This window comes from Zootermopsis nevadensis, unplaced genomic scaffold (genome assembly GCF_977971745.1).
Source record: "Zootermopsis nevadensis isolate Lab colony 2312 unplaced genomic scaffold, Znev_1.0 Znev_ptg000020l, whole genome shotgun sequence".
NCBI classification, from domain to species: domain Eukaryota; kingdom Metazoa; phylum Arthropoda; class Insecta; order Blattodea; family Termopsidae; genus Zootermopsis; species Zootermopsis nevadensis.
In genome coordinates, this window is record NW_028259152.1 from 8138533 (window position 1) to 8161448 (window position 22916).

The 22916-nt window shown below is 36.3% G+C and overlaps 2 protein-coding genes across 7 annotated transcripts in view; both read left to right on the plus strand.

Moving 5' to 3' along the window:
- Positions 1-14754, plus strand: part of Hmt4-20 (Histone methyltransferase 4-20) — a 28242-nt gene extending 13488 nt beyond the window's left edge. For 2 of the 4 annotated variants that reach the window (XM_022075497.2, XM_022075498.2), the window contains one exon: positions 564-14754. In XM_022075497.2, coding sequence (XP_021931189.1) covers positions 564-2391 — 1828 coding nt within the window. In that variant the 3' untranslated portion in view covers positions 2392-14754. The remainder of the gene's footprint in view (positions 1-563) is intronic. The other 2 variants (XR_015535884.1, XM_087351654.1) reach the window with 2 other exon arrangements.
- Positions 14755-16575: 1821 nt separating this feature from the next.
- SkpA (S-phase kinase associated protein 1 SKP1-related A) lies at positions 16576-21239 on the plus strand. Of its 3 annotated transcripts, none has more exons than XM_022075543.2 (5): positions 16577-16737; positions 17957-18096; positions 18311-18413; positions 19806-20014; positions 20359-21239. In XM_022075543.2, exons 3-5 carry the CDS (start codon positions 18311-18313, stop codon positions 20533-20535), a joined length of 489 nt encoding a protein of 162 aa, XP_021931235.1. In that variant the 5' UTR covers positions 16577-16737; positions 17957-18096; the 3' UTR covers positions 20536-21239. The 3 variants fall into 3 exon arrangements, with proteins under 3 accessions (XP_021931236.1, XP_021931235.1, XP_087207793.1); XM_087351667.1 differs by lacking the exon at positions 16577-16737 and adding an exon at positions 17578-17596; XM_022075544.2 differs by lacking the exon at positions 17957-18096 and having other exon boundaries at positions 16576-16737.
- Positions 21240-22916: the final 1677 nt, after the last annotated feature.

Here is a 22916-nt window from a genome sequence, read left to right on the forward strand (position 1 = left end):
CTTTCGTAATCGTAATATTTTGAATGAGTATCAGTTTACCTTGTAGGAGTTGTTAAGAGTTGGTACTCCAAATACTTGATAACTTCTTCTTTCACTTTTCTGATGTTTTAGGCTAGATGTCAGTCAATATTCAAGAATGCGATGTGCTGCTTCTGGAGCAGTGATAATGCAACTGGGTTGATAGTTTTTGATTTCTTTGTTGTGAAGTGTTATTTGTTAACTCTGCATTGTTGTGTTCAACAATGCCGAGTAAACAAATATCTGTTGACATTGTTGATGACGTCATTTCTTGAAGACAACGAGGAATCACAAATTTTTATAGTAAGATTCTGTAGTCTCATGTAAAGTGTGGGTTTGCATACCAAAATGAAATTTGCCTAAAACCTTCTCATGTGGACAGCTGATAGCAGGTTTAATCATAAAGCAGTTAGTTGTCTAGAAGGTGAAACATATGAACAGATATGATTGCCACATTATGTATTTATTTTATACATTGGATGCATAAAGTTCTCTGAAATTGTCAGTTCGATGTTTTCTCTTACTTGCATTTATATTCATTCCAGGAGGAGCACTGGTGCATTTGGCAAGGGAAAGTCAAAGAATGATGAACTGAATTGTGGCTATAGACTAAGAGAAACAGACAACCGGTTGAATCGCACGAAACACAGACAGCCATCAAGTTTGAAGTCTGACTACAAGTCCCTGTCAGAAAATAATCCCAGCAGCAGGTCATCATCTGCAGGTAGTGACATTAAGAGCATCATGGCTCCTCTCAGCATGAAAGAACTGAGGCAGAAAGGACTCACAAAATATGATGCAGAACTTCTTATTGCACAAGGGTGTAAGTTCTCAGACATTGACGATGATCACGGGACAAGAAAAGCTACGGCAGAGAAGATATTCAGTGGTCAGGATAATATGTGTGTTCAGAATGGGGAGAGGCCAGGACGAGAAAGATTGTGTCGTGGTGTACGAAGTGAAATGTCTAGAAACAATTGCACAGACAACAAACCCAGGCGAACTGGCGTCGGTACGAAGTCTGGAAGACTCCCACGGAGGCTGCCAGGAAAGAGAGAAAAGCCAGTACAGTTAAATGAGGAAGAAGATGATGATGATATTTCTTTATCAAGCTTGATGAATCGTGGATCAACTGTTTTGCTGGATGACACACGAAGCAATTCTAGCAGCGTTGGTAGTGAGCAGAAGGAGGACCTGTGCAGTGAGAGTGATCACAGTAGTGCTAGTTCTGTGCTTACAGAAGGGATAATGTTGCGCAATCATAAGCGACTTAATGAGCCACTTATTGAGTCACTGGCCATGATGAAAGAAAAAGTTAACAACTTAAACACCAACAGGAATAATTGTAGTGGACAGCTGCTTGAACTGAAAGATGATGAGATCTCTCGCAGGTCTCAAGAGAAGATTGACCAGGTTGAACAAATGTCTGTGAAAGAAAGTGGAAAGTCAGCTGTGGTATTTGAAATTCTTGATGACCAATGTAAGGATCGTTGTAAGAATTTAAACTCTAAATTGGAGCTTCTGGCAGCAAAACAGGATAAGCAACTCCCAGAAAGGAACAGTAATGGACAGTTTGTTAGAAAAATTGTAAATGGGAAATTAGAAAAGTGTTGGGATCATCACTTGAGACGTGTGACTACTTCCAGACGTACATCCTCGACAGTGAGTGGATTCTTGAAGCATTCACGGGGGGTAGGGAGTAGGAATGTAAATGGGATGATGTCTAGGTTAGATGATGGGAAGGTGGGGGACACTGCCCCCACAGTGATAGGTGAAAGGACCAAAGATGTGTATGAATTTGATGATAAAGATGACTGTGACATGGAAGAGCCACGCTTACTTAGACGTTCAAGGATCGGATTTCCGTCGTCCACTAAGACTAGCCTAAATGGAAGTTGGAATGCTGCAGAGAATATCCCCAAAAATGACAGTATTGAATCTACAGATAGCTTTGGGGAAAGAGACAGGAGTATCTTCTATGCATCACAAACTACCACACCCTCTAAGGGGAATGAGAGCGGAGGCCGGTTAAAACTGACACTCCGTATGAAGCGCAGCCCTGTCCTGGATGAAGTTATTGAGTCAGGGAATAGTTTCAGTGAGGACAGCTATGAGCCAGAGTACGAAGTTCTTCGGGTGGAAGGCGTAGGCAACGAGAACCATTTACAAAACAAACACCGCAAGAAGCGCCACAAATCCAAGGACAGGGAGAAGCGCCACCGGAGAGAAACTCTGCAGGAGGAACCTGGAGGCTTCTATTCATCTATGGTACATCCGCCGATGAAGCGTTTGAGACTGATATTTGGGAATGAGACTCACACAATTGACATCCCATCCACTGCCACTTCCAAAACATTGGTTAAGTCTGCGTGAACAAATGAATAAGTAGGCAATGAAAATTTGTTTAGCCACAAAGTCTGTTGGAAATCTCCCCTCCCCCCTACTCTGCACCCAAAATCCTAACTAAAGTTGTATGTTGTGATATAATTGTTGGGTTAATTTTTGGTTATCATGGATCTCAGGTCAGAGTGTAACACCCAACAATGGAATAGAAAGAAAATTGAGAGAGCTGAATGGGTTGTTGCCAAATTGCTTATTTGCTCAGCAAATTGTATTACACATAGTGTTCCAATTTGTTTTTCCACTAGGCTATATAGAAAATGGGTTGCTGGTATGAGGCGTACCTACAAGTTGGTGGTAAACCAAGGGGGTTCAGTTGGAGGTGAATTTTATTTTCATCAATTATTTTATGCTCTGAAATATTTATTTAAAACCCTACTTTTTGAAAATGAATTATAAATTATATTCTAAATAATAATTATGATTATAAATCTGGTATTCATTTTGAAAAATGGATTACTCTTGGGGTTGGGGGTATTTGATAAGTCAGTTAAGTGCATGAGAGATGCATAGCAAATAATATGTAAATGTTAAGGTATTCGACAAGGACTTGTTTTAATCTTTGTTTTGTACATTTTGTTTTCCTGTGAAATGGTATTGTATATATGATGATGCTTTATTGTCAGAAATTTTATCTTGTCATTAGTCAGGTTGTGGTATGCCGAAGTTAAAGGATCACACTATTTGAGAGTGTTCAGGACTTTGATGTAAGATTTGTGTTTTGACATTATGATGTTTGAGCACTATGGTTTTTAATTTTCACTTCATGTCACTATACAAGAAGCACAACATATACTTAAAAAGTCTTAAAATATTTTGAGGAATTTTCTGTGTACTGTAAAATAATTTCAACCCGTAGCATTAATGCAGACATTTTTTGCACATAAAAAATTATATGTCACAGAAGCATTACGTCATGGAGACTATCAGGATAGTGTTACAAATGAAGTTTGCACTATTGAAAAATTAATTTTGAACAAACCTGGGATGCTACAAAAGTTACATTTGTATCAGTTGGAATAGTAAAAAATATTTTCAAATTTACACATGAGCTCCATTAATTTTGACAACATCCAAGTAATAAAAGAATTTGTTTCAGTCTTTTGTAAGATTCTTCACAAAGTTGATGTTTTTAGAACATCAAGCTCATTCGGTGTGGCATGTAGACATGATCTTTTACATAGCTGTATATGAAAAGAGATCTAGGGAGACACCCCATTTTCCAGGAAATGTTTGTATCCCATTAGAAGTGCCTTTTGCAGTGTCTCCTGAACTAAAATACCCGCAAAAAATAGAAAACAATTCTTTTTGTTGCTATTTTAGTTGTTACTAATAAAACTTTGTAGTACAGTTACTTGTTTAAAAATTTGTTTCTAAAAGTGTATACACAGTATGTAATAACTATCTACACAGGATCTTATGTTGGTTGTTGTTTAATCTTTTGTTACATGGTTCTCTGTTGTATTTTAAATATTTTCTTTGAGTGGAAAGCATGCTGTTCTGGATAAGAACTGTGCATATGAATTGTGCTGTAAGTGCAGGAAAGTCATGTCAATATAACAGGGTCATAATTGAAGACAAAGCTAAACTTATCTGATGTCCAGCAGCATATGTGATGGCATAGTGAGCTGTATCACAGTACTTTTGAAGTACATCAGTGAGTTGTTACAACTAGGCCATTTTTGATTTAAGATGGAATTATTTGTGTGCAAAGAAACTCCCCCCCCCCCAAAGTATAATAAGCCACTTTCACATTTGCATCTTGAAATTGACTCACTTATATGTACAGAATTTTTTTTGTCATTGTCAAAATTTCATCCTGAGCTCCCTTCTGTCTGTGGTCTGCTCAGCTGTCTTTGTGGCCATGGATAATTTTGACATTGATGTTATTGGTAAAATGGTTTTTGCCTGTTATGAGAATTGTTTGGTCAGCAAATGATATTTCGGTCACAATATCACTTCTTAAATGATTTCCTCGCTGGCCGCAGTTGTTACTGTTCATTGGCCTTTCATATGTTTGATAGGGACATGATTGTGGGTTGGTCTGGAACCCTAATGATTGGTCATTTACACCCCTGCTCTTCTTTCTGGGGTTTTGGTGGATTATTGTGGTGATGGAAAGAGGTTTGGTAGGATTGTCTTCCCCCAATTCACAGCACATGGTCAAGAGTTTCCCCTCCCCTCATATCTCTGTTTCTTGAGATGGGTAGCTAACTGCAGTTGTTTTCATACATTTCTGTTGAAAGATTCACGCTGCTTTGAGAATGATACAACTTCCTGAATTGTCCTAGGTTGGTGATACAGAATGATGACTTCTCATCACTGATGGGAATTCAGTGTCTACAATGGCAGGATTGAAAAATGTAGCCTTCGCTCCATATTTAAGTAGGTGGTTTGAAGTACTTACATTATCTCCCTCTGTTAAATTTATCCTGATAACACAGAAATTTGCATTTTTGTTTGGCATGTGGGGCTCCAGTACTGAGAGAGAAATTCTTGTTCAAACTTATATGTTCCAATTGCATTTGACAGTGCTGATTTCCTCATTTGAACATTAATACCTTTAGAGATGTGAGTGCATGCAACAGCTGCAGCTGGTCTGAAATGCCTCGGTGCCACATGCTTTTCTCATGGCTGCAGGTGCTGAGTAGCATTCTCCCCTGCCAAATCTCAAAAAATGTGTAAGACAGTGGAAGGCTTTTTGAATATCATTACATTGAGAAATGGGGTTAGCCAGTTCATTTACATTTTCATTCATGCTTGTGTTAGTCATTTGTTTTTCCCATTTTCCACTCCTACAACTGTAGAACTTTCAGTGCTTTTAGTTGCTGATGGACATGAATTAGCTGTTTCCATATTGGCTACCATTATTGTTTTCTTTCAAGTTGTTGAACTAAGATTGTGGTCTGTTTACATCTTATGTCATCTCAGTAGGATCAGCAACTTGCACCCTTCATATTTTAGTTCTTAGTGAATTACTGTTTGATCTTATGCTTTCTCTTTTTGTGATTGTCTTTGTTTCTGTAATTTTGATTGTAAACTGGCTGTTGAAGTGAGAGGTCGGCTTTATGCTCTGGTTGCTTGACCCACAGGTTAAGTTCTGGTCTGGTGCTAGAAGTCTTGGATGAGGTAATGAAAGAAGAATCCTAAGAACCTAGTAGGAATTGAATCATGGTTTACCAGTTTACTGATCCATTTAACTGACTTAGATGTCACAGTTCATTGTGTTAGCAGTAATGTTGAACCAATTGACTTCTTTTCAGGAAACTCCAGTATGACAGTCATCCCTTCAGAATTTACGTGGTTTCATATCTTTTAAACCCCTTGCACGTTTGTGTCCATGTCCTTCCCAACTCTTCATTTAGTCATCTTCATATATTTATTTTGATGCTCTTTAAGTCCAGTTGCTGATACAGCATCATAATGTCCAAAGGACTAATCTAATGGATTCTAAACATTTGAAGAAACAAACATTTTTTCTTTCTTTTGAAAGTGTCAGAAAAACATTGTTTATCCAGCCAGAAGTAATTTTGTTTCTATTTGCTTTAGAACTTAAGTGCTAACAGGATATTATTCTTTTTTAAAATGAGAAGTCTAGTTGCCACTAAAATGGTTTCATAATATGGGACCATTGTAAAATGTGATCTTGTAGCATTTGGTAAAAGAAATGTACAGAAAGGTCATTGGAAGTATAGAGATTCTCAAGCCATGGGCTTCATGCAACCTGCCAGTATTATTTGTGTGAACTGCATGTTTCGTGATAATGTGTCATTCTGTATGTAGAAAATTACCTGCCTGATATCAGGAAACATATCTCCTGAAGTAATTTATTATTTGGCAGTAACAGTTGCTGTGAGTAACTGTTCAACTTAAAATCAAGAACTAGTATGTATCTTACTGGTGTACATGTGAAGGGAAGCATACAACAACAGAAATTAAACCTGATGCTGAAAGTTTACTCAAGCAAATATCTCACTAATTACTGACTTTGTTAAAGAAAATGGGTAATTTGTGAACATGTTTGCATTAGTAGACCTAATTCAGTAACATTTCTAACCAACTACCATGGCATTTCCATAATTGTCCTTGTTTATATATAATCTTGCAGCATGTGAGTCAAAAAACAGTGAATGTGGCCCCAGGTCTGGAAAAAGTTGAGTAACTCTCTACCTTGATAATTCAAGAGTAAAGTGCAGTATGGATTATTATGTGTATCAAAGAATATACATTTGAGTTGTTGAGAATCTATTTGTAATGCTATGTCTCACCCGGTGATTCTTGTCCATAATGTACAGTCATCATTTAAGTTAACTAATGATGCTGTGATACAGATTTTTGTGCCTGGTGGCCTTTTAAATGGGTACCCAAGATTTGGTTTGTGTGAATACATGATTGCTGTAATCTTTAGTACCCTGTTACGTTGTGACTTTAAACAATATAAAAATTAAAAACTTGGTGTTACTACATCCGAGCTTTAGGACTTTTTGTTTGTGATTTTTATATTTGATGTACCAAGAAACAATTTGCCAGTTGTGTTCAAGAAAAAAAAAGTATGTGATCATTCATGGAGTTGTGGTATATTTAAAATGTTTCTGTGATTTGTAAGTTTTTTGGGGGTTTATATATTTCGTCCATATTCAACATGTTTTATTAACAGTCTTAACCCTTTCAGTGTCATCATGAGTATGCCTCTTCTGGGAAGAATATTTTATTCATATACCATCTGTCATTTTCCATTAAACACAAAAAATGTTTACATTGAAGTCTGATCTGTAAGTTGCTTGTAGACAGCTCTTCTGATCATGACATTGAAAGGATTATGACCACTGTTAATGTACTGTTTAGATTTGAGCAACACTTGTCATTTGTTTACCTTTATCGACTGATATATATAGACTTCCATTATTCTCTCCTGCTGTAATTATTTATAAATGCCGTTAGTGGGAGCTTCATAGTTACTGTGGAAGGAGCAAATTTGCAGTGGTCATGTCAGTGTGGGAAAGAGCCAGAAGAAAACTGGAGTTGAAATAGTAATAGAGAAATTAAAGTTCCATTCACGTGTTTGTCCTTGGGAGAGGGGGGCAGTGAGGATGGGATCAGACCATCAGAAGTCTTCAATACAGACACTGGTTATTGTAGTCTATTGACGTAAAATCATAAATAAATATGTTTGTAGTTGTGTAAGCCAAAAAGGTTGGTTGGGGGAACAAATGCAGACCTCTGCATGGTCATGTTATTCACATGGGCAAGAGTGGTATAAGTTACAGTACATTTCCAACAAAATATAATAATTTCCTTGTCATGGTATTAAAATTTTGAAGAATAAAAGTGTTATGGAACAGGAGTTAATTTTGGAGTCTGACTTATGAAGCAATCTGATCTGGTAGTGGGAGTAAACTTGATAACATTGTAGGAGTGGGTGATTATGCAGATGCAGGTGGAAGTCAATAATTTTTTTCAAGACCACAACTTCCTTGGAATTCTCTAGGTCTTTATCCTTTCATGAGAGGTGTCAGTGGATTAAGGATATAAAAGGCATCCCATGTAAACAAAGATTCTATTCCAGTTAGTTTTTCTCCACTGTGTGATGGTGATTGCAGAGACTAATAAATTCTACAATAAAGATAGCTGATGAAATGCTTACAACCTCATGATGACTGAACAGAGGTCATTATAAGAGTAGCATCATGAAACACAACTAATTTCATCATATACTGAGTGAGATCCCTACATTTTTGTGTCAATGTCAAACCATACAAGGCCAAAACAACCATAACATAAGCTGAATGATAACTGTCCTAAATTTATAACCCATCTGAACATTTAGCTATGTATGGAAGGCGTGGGCAAATTACAGCTGTACATGAAATAGTAAACAGTTTTACTACAACAGGAGAAGGGATATACCACAAATTTACTTGACAGTTTCTTCTCTGCATATTTATTTGGTAACCTGCATATAAGAACTTTAGATTGTTGTGTAGCTGTCTGATTAAATCATAAAGGAATGCCAGAGGGCTTCAGAAGTAAGATACTGAAATTGAAATTGGATGGTATACTTGTTAGGGGGAGTGGTACCTTGACTACTGATTTAGAAAGACAAGCAAGATGTTTACATGTTGGTGAAATATGAATAAACTATCAGCAGAAAGCTGCCTCTGTGATGAACATGGGAAAGCCCAAAACTCTGCCATTGTTGGAGACCACAGTTATGAATTGCTTTAACGGTAGTGACAGTGGCAGAATGACTTACTAGCTATTCAGTTGGAAAACATGAAAGTGGATAAAAACTATTTTTTCATATGTTGGATCTGACTATTGAATAGCTACATCATAATAGCATGCTGTGATAAAAAGAATACACTACTGAAAATTTTGTCTGATTGCAGTGTCATGTGTGCTCAGCCAAGAAGAAACAAACATCTACCAAACCTCAGTGCTCAAAAGTGCAAAGTTGGCCTGTGTGTAGACCCATGTCTTCATATTTATCATAGAAAGGTAAACTTCTAAATCAGAGGTTTGTCACAACATGTGAAGGATGACATTTCCAGAAATGTGAGTTACCTTCATTTGGGTTTATATACATATTTTGGTTTATATCTGACATCACTTTTATACTAATAAAAGTAACTATAATTTGCCATTGTATTTTTGATTTACTAGAATATTTTAGCAGAAATTATTCCAAAGGTGAATGCATACTGTTAGTAATTAAATCTCCCAATTCAGCCACTAGCACTAGTACCATATTCCCATATGATAAAGGTTAATGAAACAGCTGATAATTTAATATTTTGAACTGTTTTAATCAATTATGAGTTTATAAATTTAATTTACTTCTGAACAGTTACAAAAATAAACCAGTATATGGCTCAATGTTCTGAGTTGTACAATATGATAAAATGAATATCTGTTCTAAAGATGTGACAGAATTACATGCATTGTAAATGTAAAATATATTTTCTGTAAAGTTCCTACACTATAATTTGGTATATTTCTTTCTTGTAAAGTTTTGTTATTATTAATTCTGTTAACTGGTACATTTGCTTGTAAATGCATGATAAAAGCTGAGTATAGTCAAGCTTGTCATCCATTTCCAACAACATTGCATGATGTTTCTACATGTTCATTCAATAAATTGCCAAATTATCCAATACATGGCTGTATAATTCAGTAAAGTTTTCAGTTAAAATGAGATCTAAGCCATTGGTCTTTATTTAAAAAGAAATTAAGCTTCATCTCAATCCAGAATAAAAACTCATACATACCACATGATCTGAGGTCATAATATTATGGTAAGATAAGTAACTTCATTGTTTTTTAGACTGTATTAGCTTTAAGGGAATATTTATATTTTATGCTATAACACTGTAAATTAATACATGGCATGAGGGTTATATTCTCACTGAAATTCAGAGGTCCATGAATGCATCAAGTTCACTCCAGTTCTGTTTATAAACTACTTTGGAAGCAATAAAGTTTATCTCCATTCCTTTGTTCTTAATCCCTTCATAAAATTGTCATAGACCCAGGCCACAAATGAATGCAGCATTCCAATATTCTTCATAACCTCAAGCATTTTATTCGCCGCTTTAGACGTTCAGATTTTCTACTGTTGGCCACTAGTTTGAACTCTCTAGGGTCTTACAAATTCCCTCTTGTCTCATGATAATATGCTGATATGTTGCTTGGAAATAAATGTTGTTCAGCTCTGCTCTACTCTGAGATAAGAATATGCATTCCTTACAAAAGTTGACATGCATGCATTTATCTTTGTAATTCGCCCTTAAGTTATGCTCCCTTGTGTTATTCCTACCTGACTATACCCTACTTCTATCTCTACCCTTGTCTCATGATTAAAGGAATGTGCAAATCCTGGTTGCATACCATTTCAGGCAGCCAAAATCTGAACTATGACATTACAGAAAGAAATATTATAAGGGCCTGTCAGAAGGTTCTGAGACTGATAAATGTAACACAAGTTCAAGTGGAATTTATCCCTTGTGAGCAGAGTCCTTGCCACTGAATAGTAATTCCAGCATTATTATTATTATTTCAGAATGACTCAGTTCTCACTTTTGTCTCTTTCCAGTGAAGTTCTCATTATCACATTTCCTTAGTTAATGTTCAGCATTCGCTTTAGGTAAGAGAAAGAAATCATAGGGACCATAGTAGGGAGGGTGTATCAACAAAATGTTGTGTTTCACCAGTTATTCAACTACCAAACAGTACAGAATGGCAACTACTGCTATGATGGAACCAGATTCCATTTCTCCACGTTTCTCAGAATTGCCATCATGCAGAACATGCTAGAAGCCCTCAGTAGAATGAATTGCAGATTAATCTTCAGGAAAGAACTCTTGGTGAACTAAGCCTTCATGTAGCATTTGAGGTTTTCACAGTGGTGAGTCTGAAGATTGGTGAAATCTTACCAGACTACATGATGCAATAACCCAGAAGACATCAATCTTTAGGCCTTCATGATCAGAGACTGGCAGCACCAAGACCTTGACATTGATCACATCTGTGTTTTTTTATTTATTTATTTATTTAATGAAGTATTTTGTTTCTGGATCACAGGTGTAAATCCAAGATTCATCACCAGTTACAGTATTAGAAAGGAAATTTTCACCTTCTGTGGCACATAATTGGAGACCAAGATACAATCATGTGATGCTGCTTTGTTAACAAATGTTGCCTACAATTTATGCATACATAAATAATTGTTGAGAATGGATTGGCATGAAGCAAATCTTGTGTTTACTGATACTTACATCATTCTTAAATGTAGCTGTTTGTAAACCACTGAAATTCTATATGACTTAGTGTTCCATCAACATTTGCTGTGTACAATGCTGATTTCTCTGTTGGACACAACACATTCTTTAACATTAGCCATTTCATTCTGTGATATAGAATGTAAACCTGCCCTTGTACTTGTGTGTTTAATAGATAACAGTGCAGGTATTATATTAGGACTGCATGTATGAGATTGCCACTACACAACAGTGTTGATATCTTATCCATACCATTCATGTCTTTACAGTTCTTGAATAAACAGGTCAGAACCTTTTTACAGGTCCTTGTACAAAAATAAAGTAAAAAAGATTGAAAAACCATGTAATACTGCAGTGTTGCATTACAAGTGGCTGTCACAGAAATTGGGCCATGACCACATGTTTATATAACAAGCCTCACCAGTTGAATGAACCTCTAAGACTAGTACTGAGTGCCAAAATGTCTGACGCTGATGTAATGGTTGATCACTGCTGCTCAAGCAGTCATCAGAGTGTGAAGCTCTTGTTTTGGATTTCTCATCTGGGATAGTGGGCCCACGTATCTGTTGTAGTTAGAATTCTGAGCCTGGATATTCATCTCCATTTACATTTTTACTATCAGGTGAAACTAATATTTTACTTAGATGGTTTAAGTTTCCAGAAGAAATGTGGCAGTGGGTAGCCTTTTCTTATGCTCCCAGTAGGCAGGCCCTTAACTGTATGACAGACTTAAGTTTCCACCAGCAGGTGAGGTGTACCCTAAAACAGACCATGACCATTTTCTTCCACATTCTTACCATTTCATATGCTGTGCAACCAGAAAATTTAAGATGTCACTAAATGATTCAAAAATATTTCCCTTGTATCAGAAAATGCATTTTTGTTGTTGTCAGTAGGATGTTTGGCAGTAACTATCACTGTGAGCAACTTTTAAGCTTAATGAGGACTGTCAAATCAGAAACTTATTGACAAACACTTGGAGAGAAGCATGCATGTTGCAGCAACATGAATTAATCCTTTAAAGTCAAATTAATTATATGTACCAGCTGCTTTAAATTACTAGGAACACTGCATTTTGTATTTATGTGATTCTCATGTAAAACACTGATTATTTCTTCAAACAGCATTAATCAATTGATCTTTACAATGTAAAGTACTAGAATTTGTTTATAAATTGCAATGAAGTTACAATAGATTTTTGTAATTTATAACCTAGCAGCTCATGAGTCGATAAGCAAATGTGAATTTGGCCTATGATCTAGAAAAGGTTGAGAACCCCTCGGATAAGTTTTCATTTTTGAATCAGTGCCCCTCCTGGTAGCAGTTTAATTTACCATGCCTAGATCTTGAATGTCACCATTTACATTGCCGACCCCATGGGTGTAATGCAAGGGTTGTGACATGGAGAGGGGTGCCGTAGTGGAGTTTGAACAAACAATGTCGAAAGTATGAAAATTTTGAGTTTGTCACAAATTGAACACAACTGGAATTTTATATTAGTGGAAATTATGGACAGAAATGTATAATTATATATTTGTTTACAGTTCCTAGCCTCATCATGTAGACTGAATCATTTGACAGAAATTAGATGTGATAAGTTGTCATAACTTTTTATTACTAAGAAGATAATGACTGTGAATTTATAGAAAGACATTGCCGTTAATTGTTTTGTCATTTGGACTAAATTGTGATTTCCCCCCACCTTAACTTTATTCCATATAGTGTAAATATTAGGTAATAAGTTTAACTTTCTCCTACATATTTAAAGTAACTCTTTGTTAAAAATTATTTTGTAGGACCCTTACAGTTACTTTATGATTATTCGTCACAATGTGCAAGGATAATACCTTATGCCTGTAATATTTCTTTCCTGAGAATATTTTATGTGCTCAAAGTTAACAATGTTTTAAATTCATTCTTAGTGAAGTAAAACATGTTTGTTAGTTATACTCATTACTGTGGTTTTTAGAAGGCATAAACTTTCTGTCCGTAAGTTTAAAGGAATTAAAACATTTGATTGGAACATTAGGTAGTACTTCTGTTTTCATCATAAATTAGACATTTTTCAGTGTTTTGGAGGCCTCTATGGCTGTTGTCCAAATCTTTGCTTACATTTATACATTTTGGCTGGTAATCACAGATGTTGGCATCTGAACAATTATCAAATGTGTAATACAAAATAGTTTCTCAAGCTTTATTTCATTTCAGTATGTGAAGTCTCCATTTGCTGTAGTTACACATAAATTATTAATTTGCAGTCAGATATATCGCTGAAATCACTATCATAAGAGCAAAATTTCTGGTTTACTGTATCAAAAAATGTTCCTACGCTCAGAATGCCTGTATCAGAGTGTAAACACATTTCAGTTTCACTTATTTCTGTTGGTTTGGCTTCTCAGCTATGAAACTACTAAAAGCAAATGTGGGTCAGTGTTGATGGTTAGGCACTTAAATGACAAGATGGGGATGACTGTCGCTAAGTGTGTTTTTGCTGACTGGTGAGATGTAGGGTCAAGTTTCTCATTAAATTTTGACATTTATTTTTATTAAAGGACTCTGTGAATGTTCATTCATTTTGTTGAGTAAAATGAGACTGTATATTGTATAGAACTTGTATATTTCTTCTATGATACATAACACTAGTAAAAGCACCCATTATTGCCTGAATTTTTTGTAAAATAAACTACTAAAATAATGAAATTGTTTATTTATTATAATAATACGTACAAGATTGCTTTGAAACTTCTTGTCTGCTGCTGCTGTATATGAATGTTAAAAATGGCTTTTGGCCGTCAGAATGTTTTACAGGCCTGCCACAATTCTATTTTGTGAAGGCATTTATGTCATCTGAATGAAGTGTATATGTATTTCAGATGCCATCTTCTGGGTAGTGACATGGTGCTTTTTTAAAGGACCTCCATCAGGGTGAAATGGATTATATGTTGATTCCTTTGAGTTTGTGCCCTCAATACTACTAATAAGCAGCGCTGGTAAATTTGATAGATTCAGTATGCCACAAGCTGACCAGTCATAAGTTAAACTCTAGATTTCTATGTTTAACTTTTTTCTGTTTTAGGTTGTCGTTTCAAGATTTTCCAGAATGTGTTTTTATATTTGTGGCTGTCATGTTACTTTTTTACATAAGATTTGAGGTTTTCGCAGCAGTGAGTATGAAGATTTCTGTCTTCTGGGTTGTTGCGCTGTGTACTGCCTCTGTCATCGGGACGATGAATCGCCCTGATGACGGAGGCAGTATGACCTCTGAAACGTTGGTAAACATCGACCAGACTACACAGCGCAACAACCCAGAAGACAGAAATCTTCTTACTTTTTTACCTTGAATTTATAACAGTTCTTGATGCATACTAAATATGGCCTTTTACATAATATATAAAGAACTGTATTTTATTTTTGGGCAACTAGTTATTTTTATTCATTGCATTGTTAATGGCAATGATTATCAAGCTTCATGCATGTGTGTGGAAAGCCTGATTCCTGGAAATGCATTATGAAGATCTAGTTTTGTTAATACAGAATATAATACACATATTTACTATTATTTTGTATATGTTCTTTCACTGTGTTGCTCCGTGATTCCTATGTTATATCCTAAAATATATTAGTTATAAAAATGTTAAACGAAACACAGGTTTATGTGCTCACTGGGCCGAGGTGAGGCGTTCTCCCTGAGTCAGCGATGGCTCTGTACATCAGTGGTCCCCAACGTGGTGCCCGCGGGCACCATGGCGCCCGCGTAGGCTTTTTTGGGTGCCCATGTTGTTACGAAAAGAGGTTATACTGAATGATGAAGGCCATTCAACCACGAACATTATAAGATCAAAGCACAGATCTCGACTTACTGATGCCCATCTTGACGATTGCGAGCAGCAACATCATCCTACACTCCCAAATTTGTAAAACTGGCCTATGGAATGCAGAGCCAAACATCACACTAACTTCCCACTTCAGTAATAATAATTGTACTTATAAAAGTACGTATTTTTTATTGCATGGTTTCTTGTATCATTAAACGTCGTGTTGTTTTGTGTATTATTTGGTGTCCATATCTTATTTGTCCAGAGAAAAGAAAATTTGGCTTTGTTAATTGGTTGGTGCCTGCCACGATCTCATAAACTCTCAAATGTGCCCGTAGGCACAAAAAGGTTGGGGACCACAGAAGTCATCTATTGCCACAGGATTTTCAGTAGAGTTTGAGAAATGCAAATATGTATTCAATAGCCAGTGGCTGATTATCCCATAGGCAGTGGAACATTCATTTGCTGATGATCTGTACCTTTGAAGGAGATGTATTGTGTGTAGCATAGAAAGAATGGAGATGATCAAATCAAGGTCATTTGAGATGGGCTGGACATGTAGCATACATGGGAGAGATGAGAAATGTATAAGAAGAGACTACTTATGCATAGATGAGCAGATGATATTACAATGGATTTAAAAATTAAACCTTTGGGAATTGGGACTTCAAATCCTAGTACTACCAGATTGCTAGCTGAACTTTAACTCAGGTTTCATTACAGTGCTCAAGGCCAGTTGGATTATGCTTAAACTGTGATACATGGATGTGTGTACTGGATTCACTTGGCTTAGAATAGGAACCAGCGGCAGGCTCATGAAAACAGGAATGATTCTTTAAGTTATGTTAAACACACATCATTTCTTGGCTAGCTGAGTGATTATACTTTCCTTGTGGAAGAAATAACAGGGGATTTTTGATCAGTTGAATAACTATAGTGTGCATAAAAGTTAGTTTACTAACAACCCTACATAAAATTACAATTTTTTAGACATTGTCCAACGTAGATATTTTTATTCAAATCCGACTTTATTAAAACTGGCAGTTTCCATCATCTGGTACCAAGGAAGTGTTTCAATACCAAGCGAATTATCATTATTTAGATTAGATACGTACTTATATGTACGTGAACATTTATGTTCATATTTTTGTTACGGTCAATCAATTTAGTAAAAACAAGGAGTTGCATCATTTTATGCAAGGTAGAAAAGAGGAAATGCAGAACAATGTCTAATTTGTTGTACCCGCCTCATCATTCATCAACGAGTTTGTTGGTCTGTCCCGTCTTACTTCTTAAATGTCCTGCTTAATTTTATTTCTGTATATACATTTTTTTTGTTATTTTTTTACGTAAATACGTCTATACGGAAGGGTCATTCGGCAAAACAGCGTTAGGAAAATGTGTAAGATCCATGCCAACAATGTGTAAATATGGACCGACAACAATGATCAGCTTTTATATGAACTCCGTGCATTGTTATGTTACCTAAGAAACTAATTGTTTCGTCATTGTTGTGTTTCATTACTGCCGTCAACAATCCGCTTTCGTTATTGCGGACAGAGCTGAGCTGTGAATCGCTTGTAGAAAAAGTGCGTCGTAGAGTAGATAATATTGTGCTGTTAAAAACGTTTTAGAATATCACAATTACTTATCTTATATAAGAATTATTAAGAAATTTGTGATACTGCCATCCACTCGTGGTCTTTTACAATTGAACAGGGTTTGAGGTAAGGAATTCCTATTTATTATTATTGTTCATCACATTTAATGTTTTCATCTGCATTTGTGAACTCGTGTAAGAGAATTAGGCATGTCTTCTTTTGACATCTATACGGAAGGGTCATTCGGCAAAAACAGCGTTAGTTGGGTAATGTAACCTATATGTAAAATGATCAGTAAATAAGGACCTTTAAGAATCTGTAATGTATTTTATTGTAACTATTATTGTTTATACATTTATTGTAATTTTAATGAACCAATGTGTACAATTTTCAATGCATCTGGCGCGTTAAGCACCCGCCTATCGAAAACCGTAAGAGATGGATCTGGACATATTGTGTACGAAATACGTATTACCTGTAAGATTTGAGGTTTTCACAGCGGTGAGTATGAAGATTTCTGTCTTCTGGGTTGTTGCGCTGTGTAGTCTGGTCGATGTTAACCAGCGTTTCAGAGGGCATACTGCCTCCGTCATCAGGGCGAATGAAATGCAGAACAATGTCTAATTTGTTGTACCCGCCTCATCTTTGATCAACGAGTTTGTTGGTCCGTCCCGTCTTACTCTTTAAATATCGTCCTGCTTAATTTTATTTATTTATTTTGACGTAAATACGTTTATACGGAAGGGTCATTCGGCAAAAAAGTGAAAGGAAAACGTGTAAGATCCATATCAACAATGTAAATATGGACCGACAACAATGATCAGCTTGCGTGCATTGTTATGTTACTTAAGAAACGTCATCTGTTTACTCGGCATTGTTGTGTTACATTACTGCCGTCAATAATCCGTTTTCGTTATTGTGGAAAGAGCTGAGCTGTGAATCGGTTGTAGAAGAAATTCGTCGTAGACTAGATAATTTTGTGCTGGTAAAAGCGTTTTAGAATATCACAAGTACTTATCTTATATAAGCATTATTACATTTCATTTCATTACATTACATTGCATTACATTATATTACATTACAGAGACGTATTTACGTCAGATTCTCTGGAACCGTGGTTCCACTGTTAACTTTTTATTTATTTATTTATTTATATAATTTTTTTGTTATTTTTAACTGTCCTGTGTTGATACATTGTTTACTAATTCGATTAAATAATATTACCATGGTGATATCTTTGGAAAATCTGTGAATACTACCAAAGATAACAACATACTTAGATTTCTACTACCACTGGCGGTAAAGGCACGTATTGCACTGCAAAAAGACGTCATTTTGTTTCTAGACTGGTTGACCAATAGCGGTTGTTGGGAGTTGCTCAAGGGCATAGAGTTAATATCTAGACTTCAAAAAGGAAAGGGAACTATAAACAGTTGCGGTTGATTCTTCATTAGTATCCTGCACGCATAGTTGTTCGGATTTAAGGTAAGGTTTGGTAAGAACAGGGGCTTTAACATTGCGTTGTGTAGTATGCCAGTTCCGAAGCTTCGGGAACAATGGAATTGGTGAATGTTACTAAGCGAAAAACGTTCCAAAATTAGCTTAATTTATAATAACTTGTGTGGTTAATTTTGTCGAACTTCAGTTTATGTTTGAATGAACTACAAGGTATGCCACTGAAACATCTGCTTTGTTCTAGATGCCTAACATTAAGTTACAGAGCTCGGATGGAGAGGTTTTTGAAGTTGATGTGGAAATTGCAAAATGTTCTGTGACTATCAAAACTATGCTGGAAGATCTCGGTAAGTGTTTAAACATTAACTGTCATTTTGCATGAATTTTGGAAAAAATTGAATAATCGTGTTTGGTATTTGAAGGCAATGTAAAATTCTCAACTCATTAAAAAAAACCCAATAATTTCATGAATTTCACTTGTTTGTGCCATATCTGCAAGGTTATGCTGCATCCCTTGGTTTTTATTTTTTTGTAGAAATTAGTTTCCATTATATTTTAAAGTAGTTTAAACAGTTTAGAACATTTGTATTGCAATAGTCCTTCAGGTATCTCAACCAGCACTGTTGCCTGCAAATGTAGGTATTGTGAGGCTCATACTAAAATCATTTCTAAAAATCTGAAAGTAGCCCTGATATTAATGCAATAAGTTGTGTGTGTGGAACATTAAGTTAATATATACATGACCATGTCAGGCCTGTCATGTTGCATCGTTCTGGTGTCTATATCTTGCATACTGAGGAATTAAAACTAACATCATGATGATAAAAAAGATAAACCAGCTTCCTTTGGTGTGATGTATTAAATGTCCTTGACCTTTATCATATGGGAATGGGGGGATTGAGTCCCACATACTATGAGGCTACTGGTTGGTTTTAACTTCTGGGTTAACATTTTAGTGGTATTTTGCTGTGATATACAGCAAGCTTGTCTGTGTACAAGCTGCAACACATGGTCGTTAAAGGTCACATGACATTCTTATATTTCTGTGGAGCTTTTTATTGAGCTGTGTGAAACACTGCTGTCCCATAATGCCATGTACTGAGGCAAGATGCACATATTACAGTTCTATTCAATGAAGCTAACATACTTATGCTTACTAAGGAGTTGAACTTTGGCTTGCTGATTGTAGTCTGACTTGTACTAGTGGTGGAAGGTGGAGCCATTGGCTGCACAGTCTCAGTATGATGTAATGAATGGGTTAGCACAAAGTATTTTTTGATCTGGGATATATCAGACTGACCAAACTTCCTTTTATATTATTGGACAGTTTTCCTCTTCACATTCACATTTCTTGAGCAAGGACTGTACAATACAGCAGGATAAAATTCAGCAGTTACCTCAAAAATTTGTTGTTTGTGTAAGGTTATATTAGTTGCAGTTAGCTTTATGTAGTTGTGTGCTGTTGGATTCCCTAGGGCAGGGCTGCAGAAATATAATTTAAATCTGCCACCCACTTCCAAAAACCCACGTGTTCATAGTCTGTGTTTGCTTTATACAACTATTTTTTTACTTGCTACAAGTCTCTAGCTTGTTCGTATTTGTGCAGGAAACATGTTGTGGGGATTAGTAATTATAATTTTACTGACACCCCCCCCCCCCCCCCCCCCCCATGTGACAACATGAGCACTGTCCAGTCCATTGTACACAATTTTTAATTTTTGTATTGACATACATTGTAGGTATGGATGAAGATGAAGAGGAAGTAGTACCGTTGCCTAATGTAAACTCTGCTATTCTGAAGAAAGTTATCCAATGGGCTACGTACCACAAGGATGATCCTCCTATACCAGACGATGATGAGAACAAGGAGAAGCGTACAGATGATATCAGCAGCTGGGATGCAGATTTTCTGAAGGTTGACCAAGGAACACTGTTTGAACTCATATTGGTATGTTTTTTATATGAACATGATTCTGACCCTGTGATGGGGAGATGGAATGTACTAGTAGTGCCATCTGGATTACATTATAGAAATATTTACATCTTGTGCAAAATGCAGGTCAGTACTTTGGGTTGTGTGACTTGTAAGTCACTCTGTAGTTTTTTGCCTTATTGAATTATAGGCTGTTACAATCTAGTACCAAAAAATTTGCCTGGAGAGACTGAGGAAAACCACAAACATTCTTACTCAGGGTGGCTAGCAGCTCAGCTGAGATTTAAGTAGCCTCTGTCTTAAAAAAAAGGTGTCGAGTGTTATTTTTTCATTGTTGTAAATGTATTGGCTGTTCACAGGCTGCCAATTATCTGGATATCAAGGGTCTGTTGGATGTGACATGCAAAACTGTAGCAAACATGATCAAGGGAAAGACTCCAGAGGAGATACGAAAGACTTTCAACATCAAGAATGATTTCACTGCTAGCGAAGAAGAGCAGGTTCGCAAAGAGAATGAGTGGTGTGAGGAGAAGTGAACTGTTTCCCCTTTTAATGGAAACTACTACCTTCATGGTTTCAAATTCCATTTATAATCCAGTTTGGGTATTTGAAAAGAGTTCTTGAATTTTTTTATTTCCTAATGAAAGCTTGTGTGTTGGCTCAATCCAGACAGTTGCTGATAATAATGCAAAGCATTGCCCTTATTTACCCACATTTAGATTTTAAGATTATTACAAGCACTAAAATGTAAATACATCTGTTAGATTACATATTTTGCACTATCTATATGGTGACTTATTATATCTGCAACATTCTTTTTGTAAGATTTGAGGTTTTCGCAGCAGTGATTATGAAGATTTCTGTCTTCTGGGTTGTTGTGCTGTGTAGTCTGTTTGATGTTTACCGACATTTTAGAGGTTCATCACCCTGATGATGGAGGCAGTGTGACCTCTGAAACGTTGGTTAACATTGACCAGACTACGCAGCGCAACAACCTAGAAGACAGAAATCTTCAACATTCTTTTTTTTTTATAATTAGGAAGATAAATTGATGTGTTTGTATATATTAAAACATAATGTCCAGTCTCAATTCCTCATTCATGTAGATATAGATACTGCTGACAATATAAGGGTGATATGTTTGGTTAAGATAAAAAATTTGGAACTTATTTAATTGTGAATAAATTGCTACACTTTAACAAAATTTCAGTGTTCAATAAATTTTAATACCAGTTAATAATGTTTTATTTAAAACTGACTTAACTGCTCCTTGTACCTTCATTAGTATTTTCTCTTGTACCAAGTTACATGAAACCTGATACTGAAGTGGTGTCATTCAAGGTAACGTCTTGAGATCGGTTGTGACTGCTTTCTCCCAGGTCCTCCCTATTCACCATACACGATTGTCCCATGCGATTAATGACCAAAGGATAATTCAGTGTTCGTTTCTTGCAGTGTTTCAGTTGAGAGGTAAGTGTGGAGGTCTTACAGAAGATTATTTTTTTTAAAGAAATATATGTTCATAAGATTTTAATTATAGACAGTTTCATTATATAGACGTCCCGCACTGTAGCCGCGCAGTCTGAGGCATCATGCTTCGGACCGGCGATACAGAATGCGCGCTGGTTCGAGTCTGGGTGGGGAGAAGAAATTTTCTCATGAGCTTTCGACGTGTGTGCGGGACCGGTGCCAACCCAGCATCGTGAGGAAATTGGGGGAGCTACAATGAGTAGCGTAATCCGGTCAGGAAAGCTAGCAATGGCTGGGGGTTTGTCATGCTGACCACACATCACCTATATCTGGTTGGATGATCGTTCACCTCTGCTTAGGCATGTGAACGTGAGGCCAGCAGTCAAGCTAGTCTGCTTTGGCTCTCTGGAGCTGTTACGCCACGGATTTTAATTCATTATATAGATACTTTGAAGATGGCCATCTTCTGGTTTGTTGTGCCATACAGTCTAGTAGAAGTTTAACAACATTTCTGAGGTCCTTCTTGCCTTCATTATCATGGTGATGAGTCATTACCCCGATGATGGAGGCACAGCAACCCAGAAGATGGCCATCTTCAGACTTACCGCCATGAAAACGTCAGATCCTACGTACAGGTACTTCACTAGTTAAGTGATGGGATTATAGTAATGTTCATGTAACCATGTTTATACAAGTATTTGGCTCTAAGAGTATCTGTGAAGCAAAACTTTTGTTTGCACCTTGTTTAAACTTTGTGTGCGTTGTGTATGCAGAGTCTAACTGGCTGTTCGTTGCAGTAGCATATCACAATACTATTAAGCCCATAGTTAATTCCGGCCTGCAGCCCTGTAGTACAGGTATTAAAATTATGATAACAGTTAAGTGGAGACAAGCATCATGGAAAACATAACAGGTAATGTAAAAAACAGCATGGCATGTTTAGGGTGAAAGGAGGAAAAGGTATGAAAGGGATAAAAAAAAAAAGGAAAAGAGAGATGACAGACCAGACAAGTGAAAGGATATGGGAGAAAGGTACAAGTATGAAAAAAAAATTGCTGTTGAATTTCACCGGGATTTTTACACTAGCCAGGAAATAAACATGAAGAGGTAAATGTATTAAGAATCAGCAATGGATAAAGTGAGTGTCCATAATATTACATTATGAGCTAGGAGCATTTCAAACAGAAGTCTGTAAGTTTTTTAATGTCCATACTGTACAGAGTATTAGAATCCAATATATGAGGTCTGTGGAAAATCTGGGTCTAAAAGTCAGGTTGTACAGAAATGGAGTTGTTAAATCTCCCCAACAGCTGTACCACAATGCTATGTATTATTACATTCTTATTAAGCAGGTGTTCTGTTAAAAAGTGAAATGTCTTTTATATTCCTCCGTTTTTAGTGGTCTGGAAGTGTGCTATAAACCAGACCAGAGCATTTGCCAGTGTAG

Excerpts from the sequence above, each read along its gene's own strand:
- SkpA (XM_022075544.2), top strand. The coding sequence starts at position 18,311 with ATGCCTAACATTAAGTTACAGAGCTCGGATGGAGAGGTTTTTGAAGTT. Across the intron at positions 18,414-19,805 it reads AACTATGCTGGAAGATCTCG|GTATGGATGAAGATGAAGAG; the intron begins GTAAGTGTTTAA and ends CATACATTGTAG. Across the intron at positions 20,015-20,358 it reads CACTGTTTGAACTCATATTG|GCTGCCAATTATCTGGATAT; the intron begins GTATGTTTTTTA and ends GGCTGTTCACAG.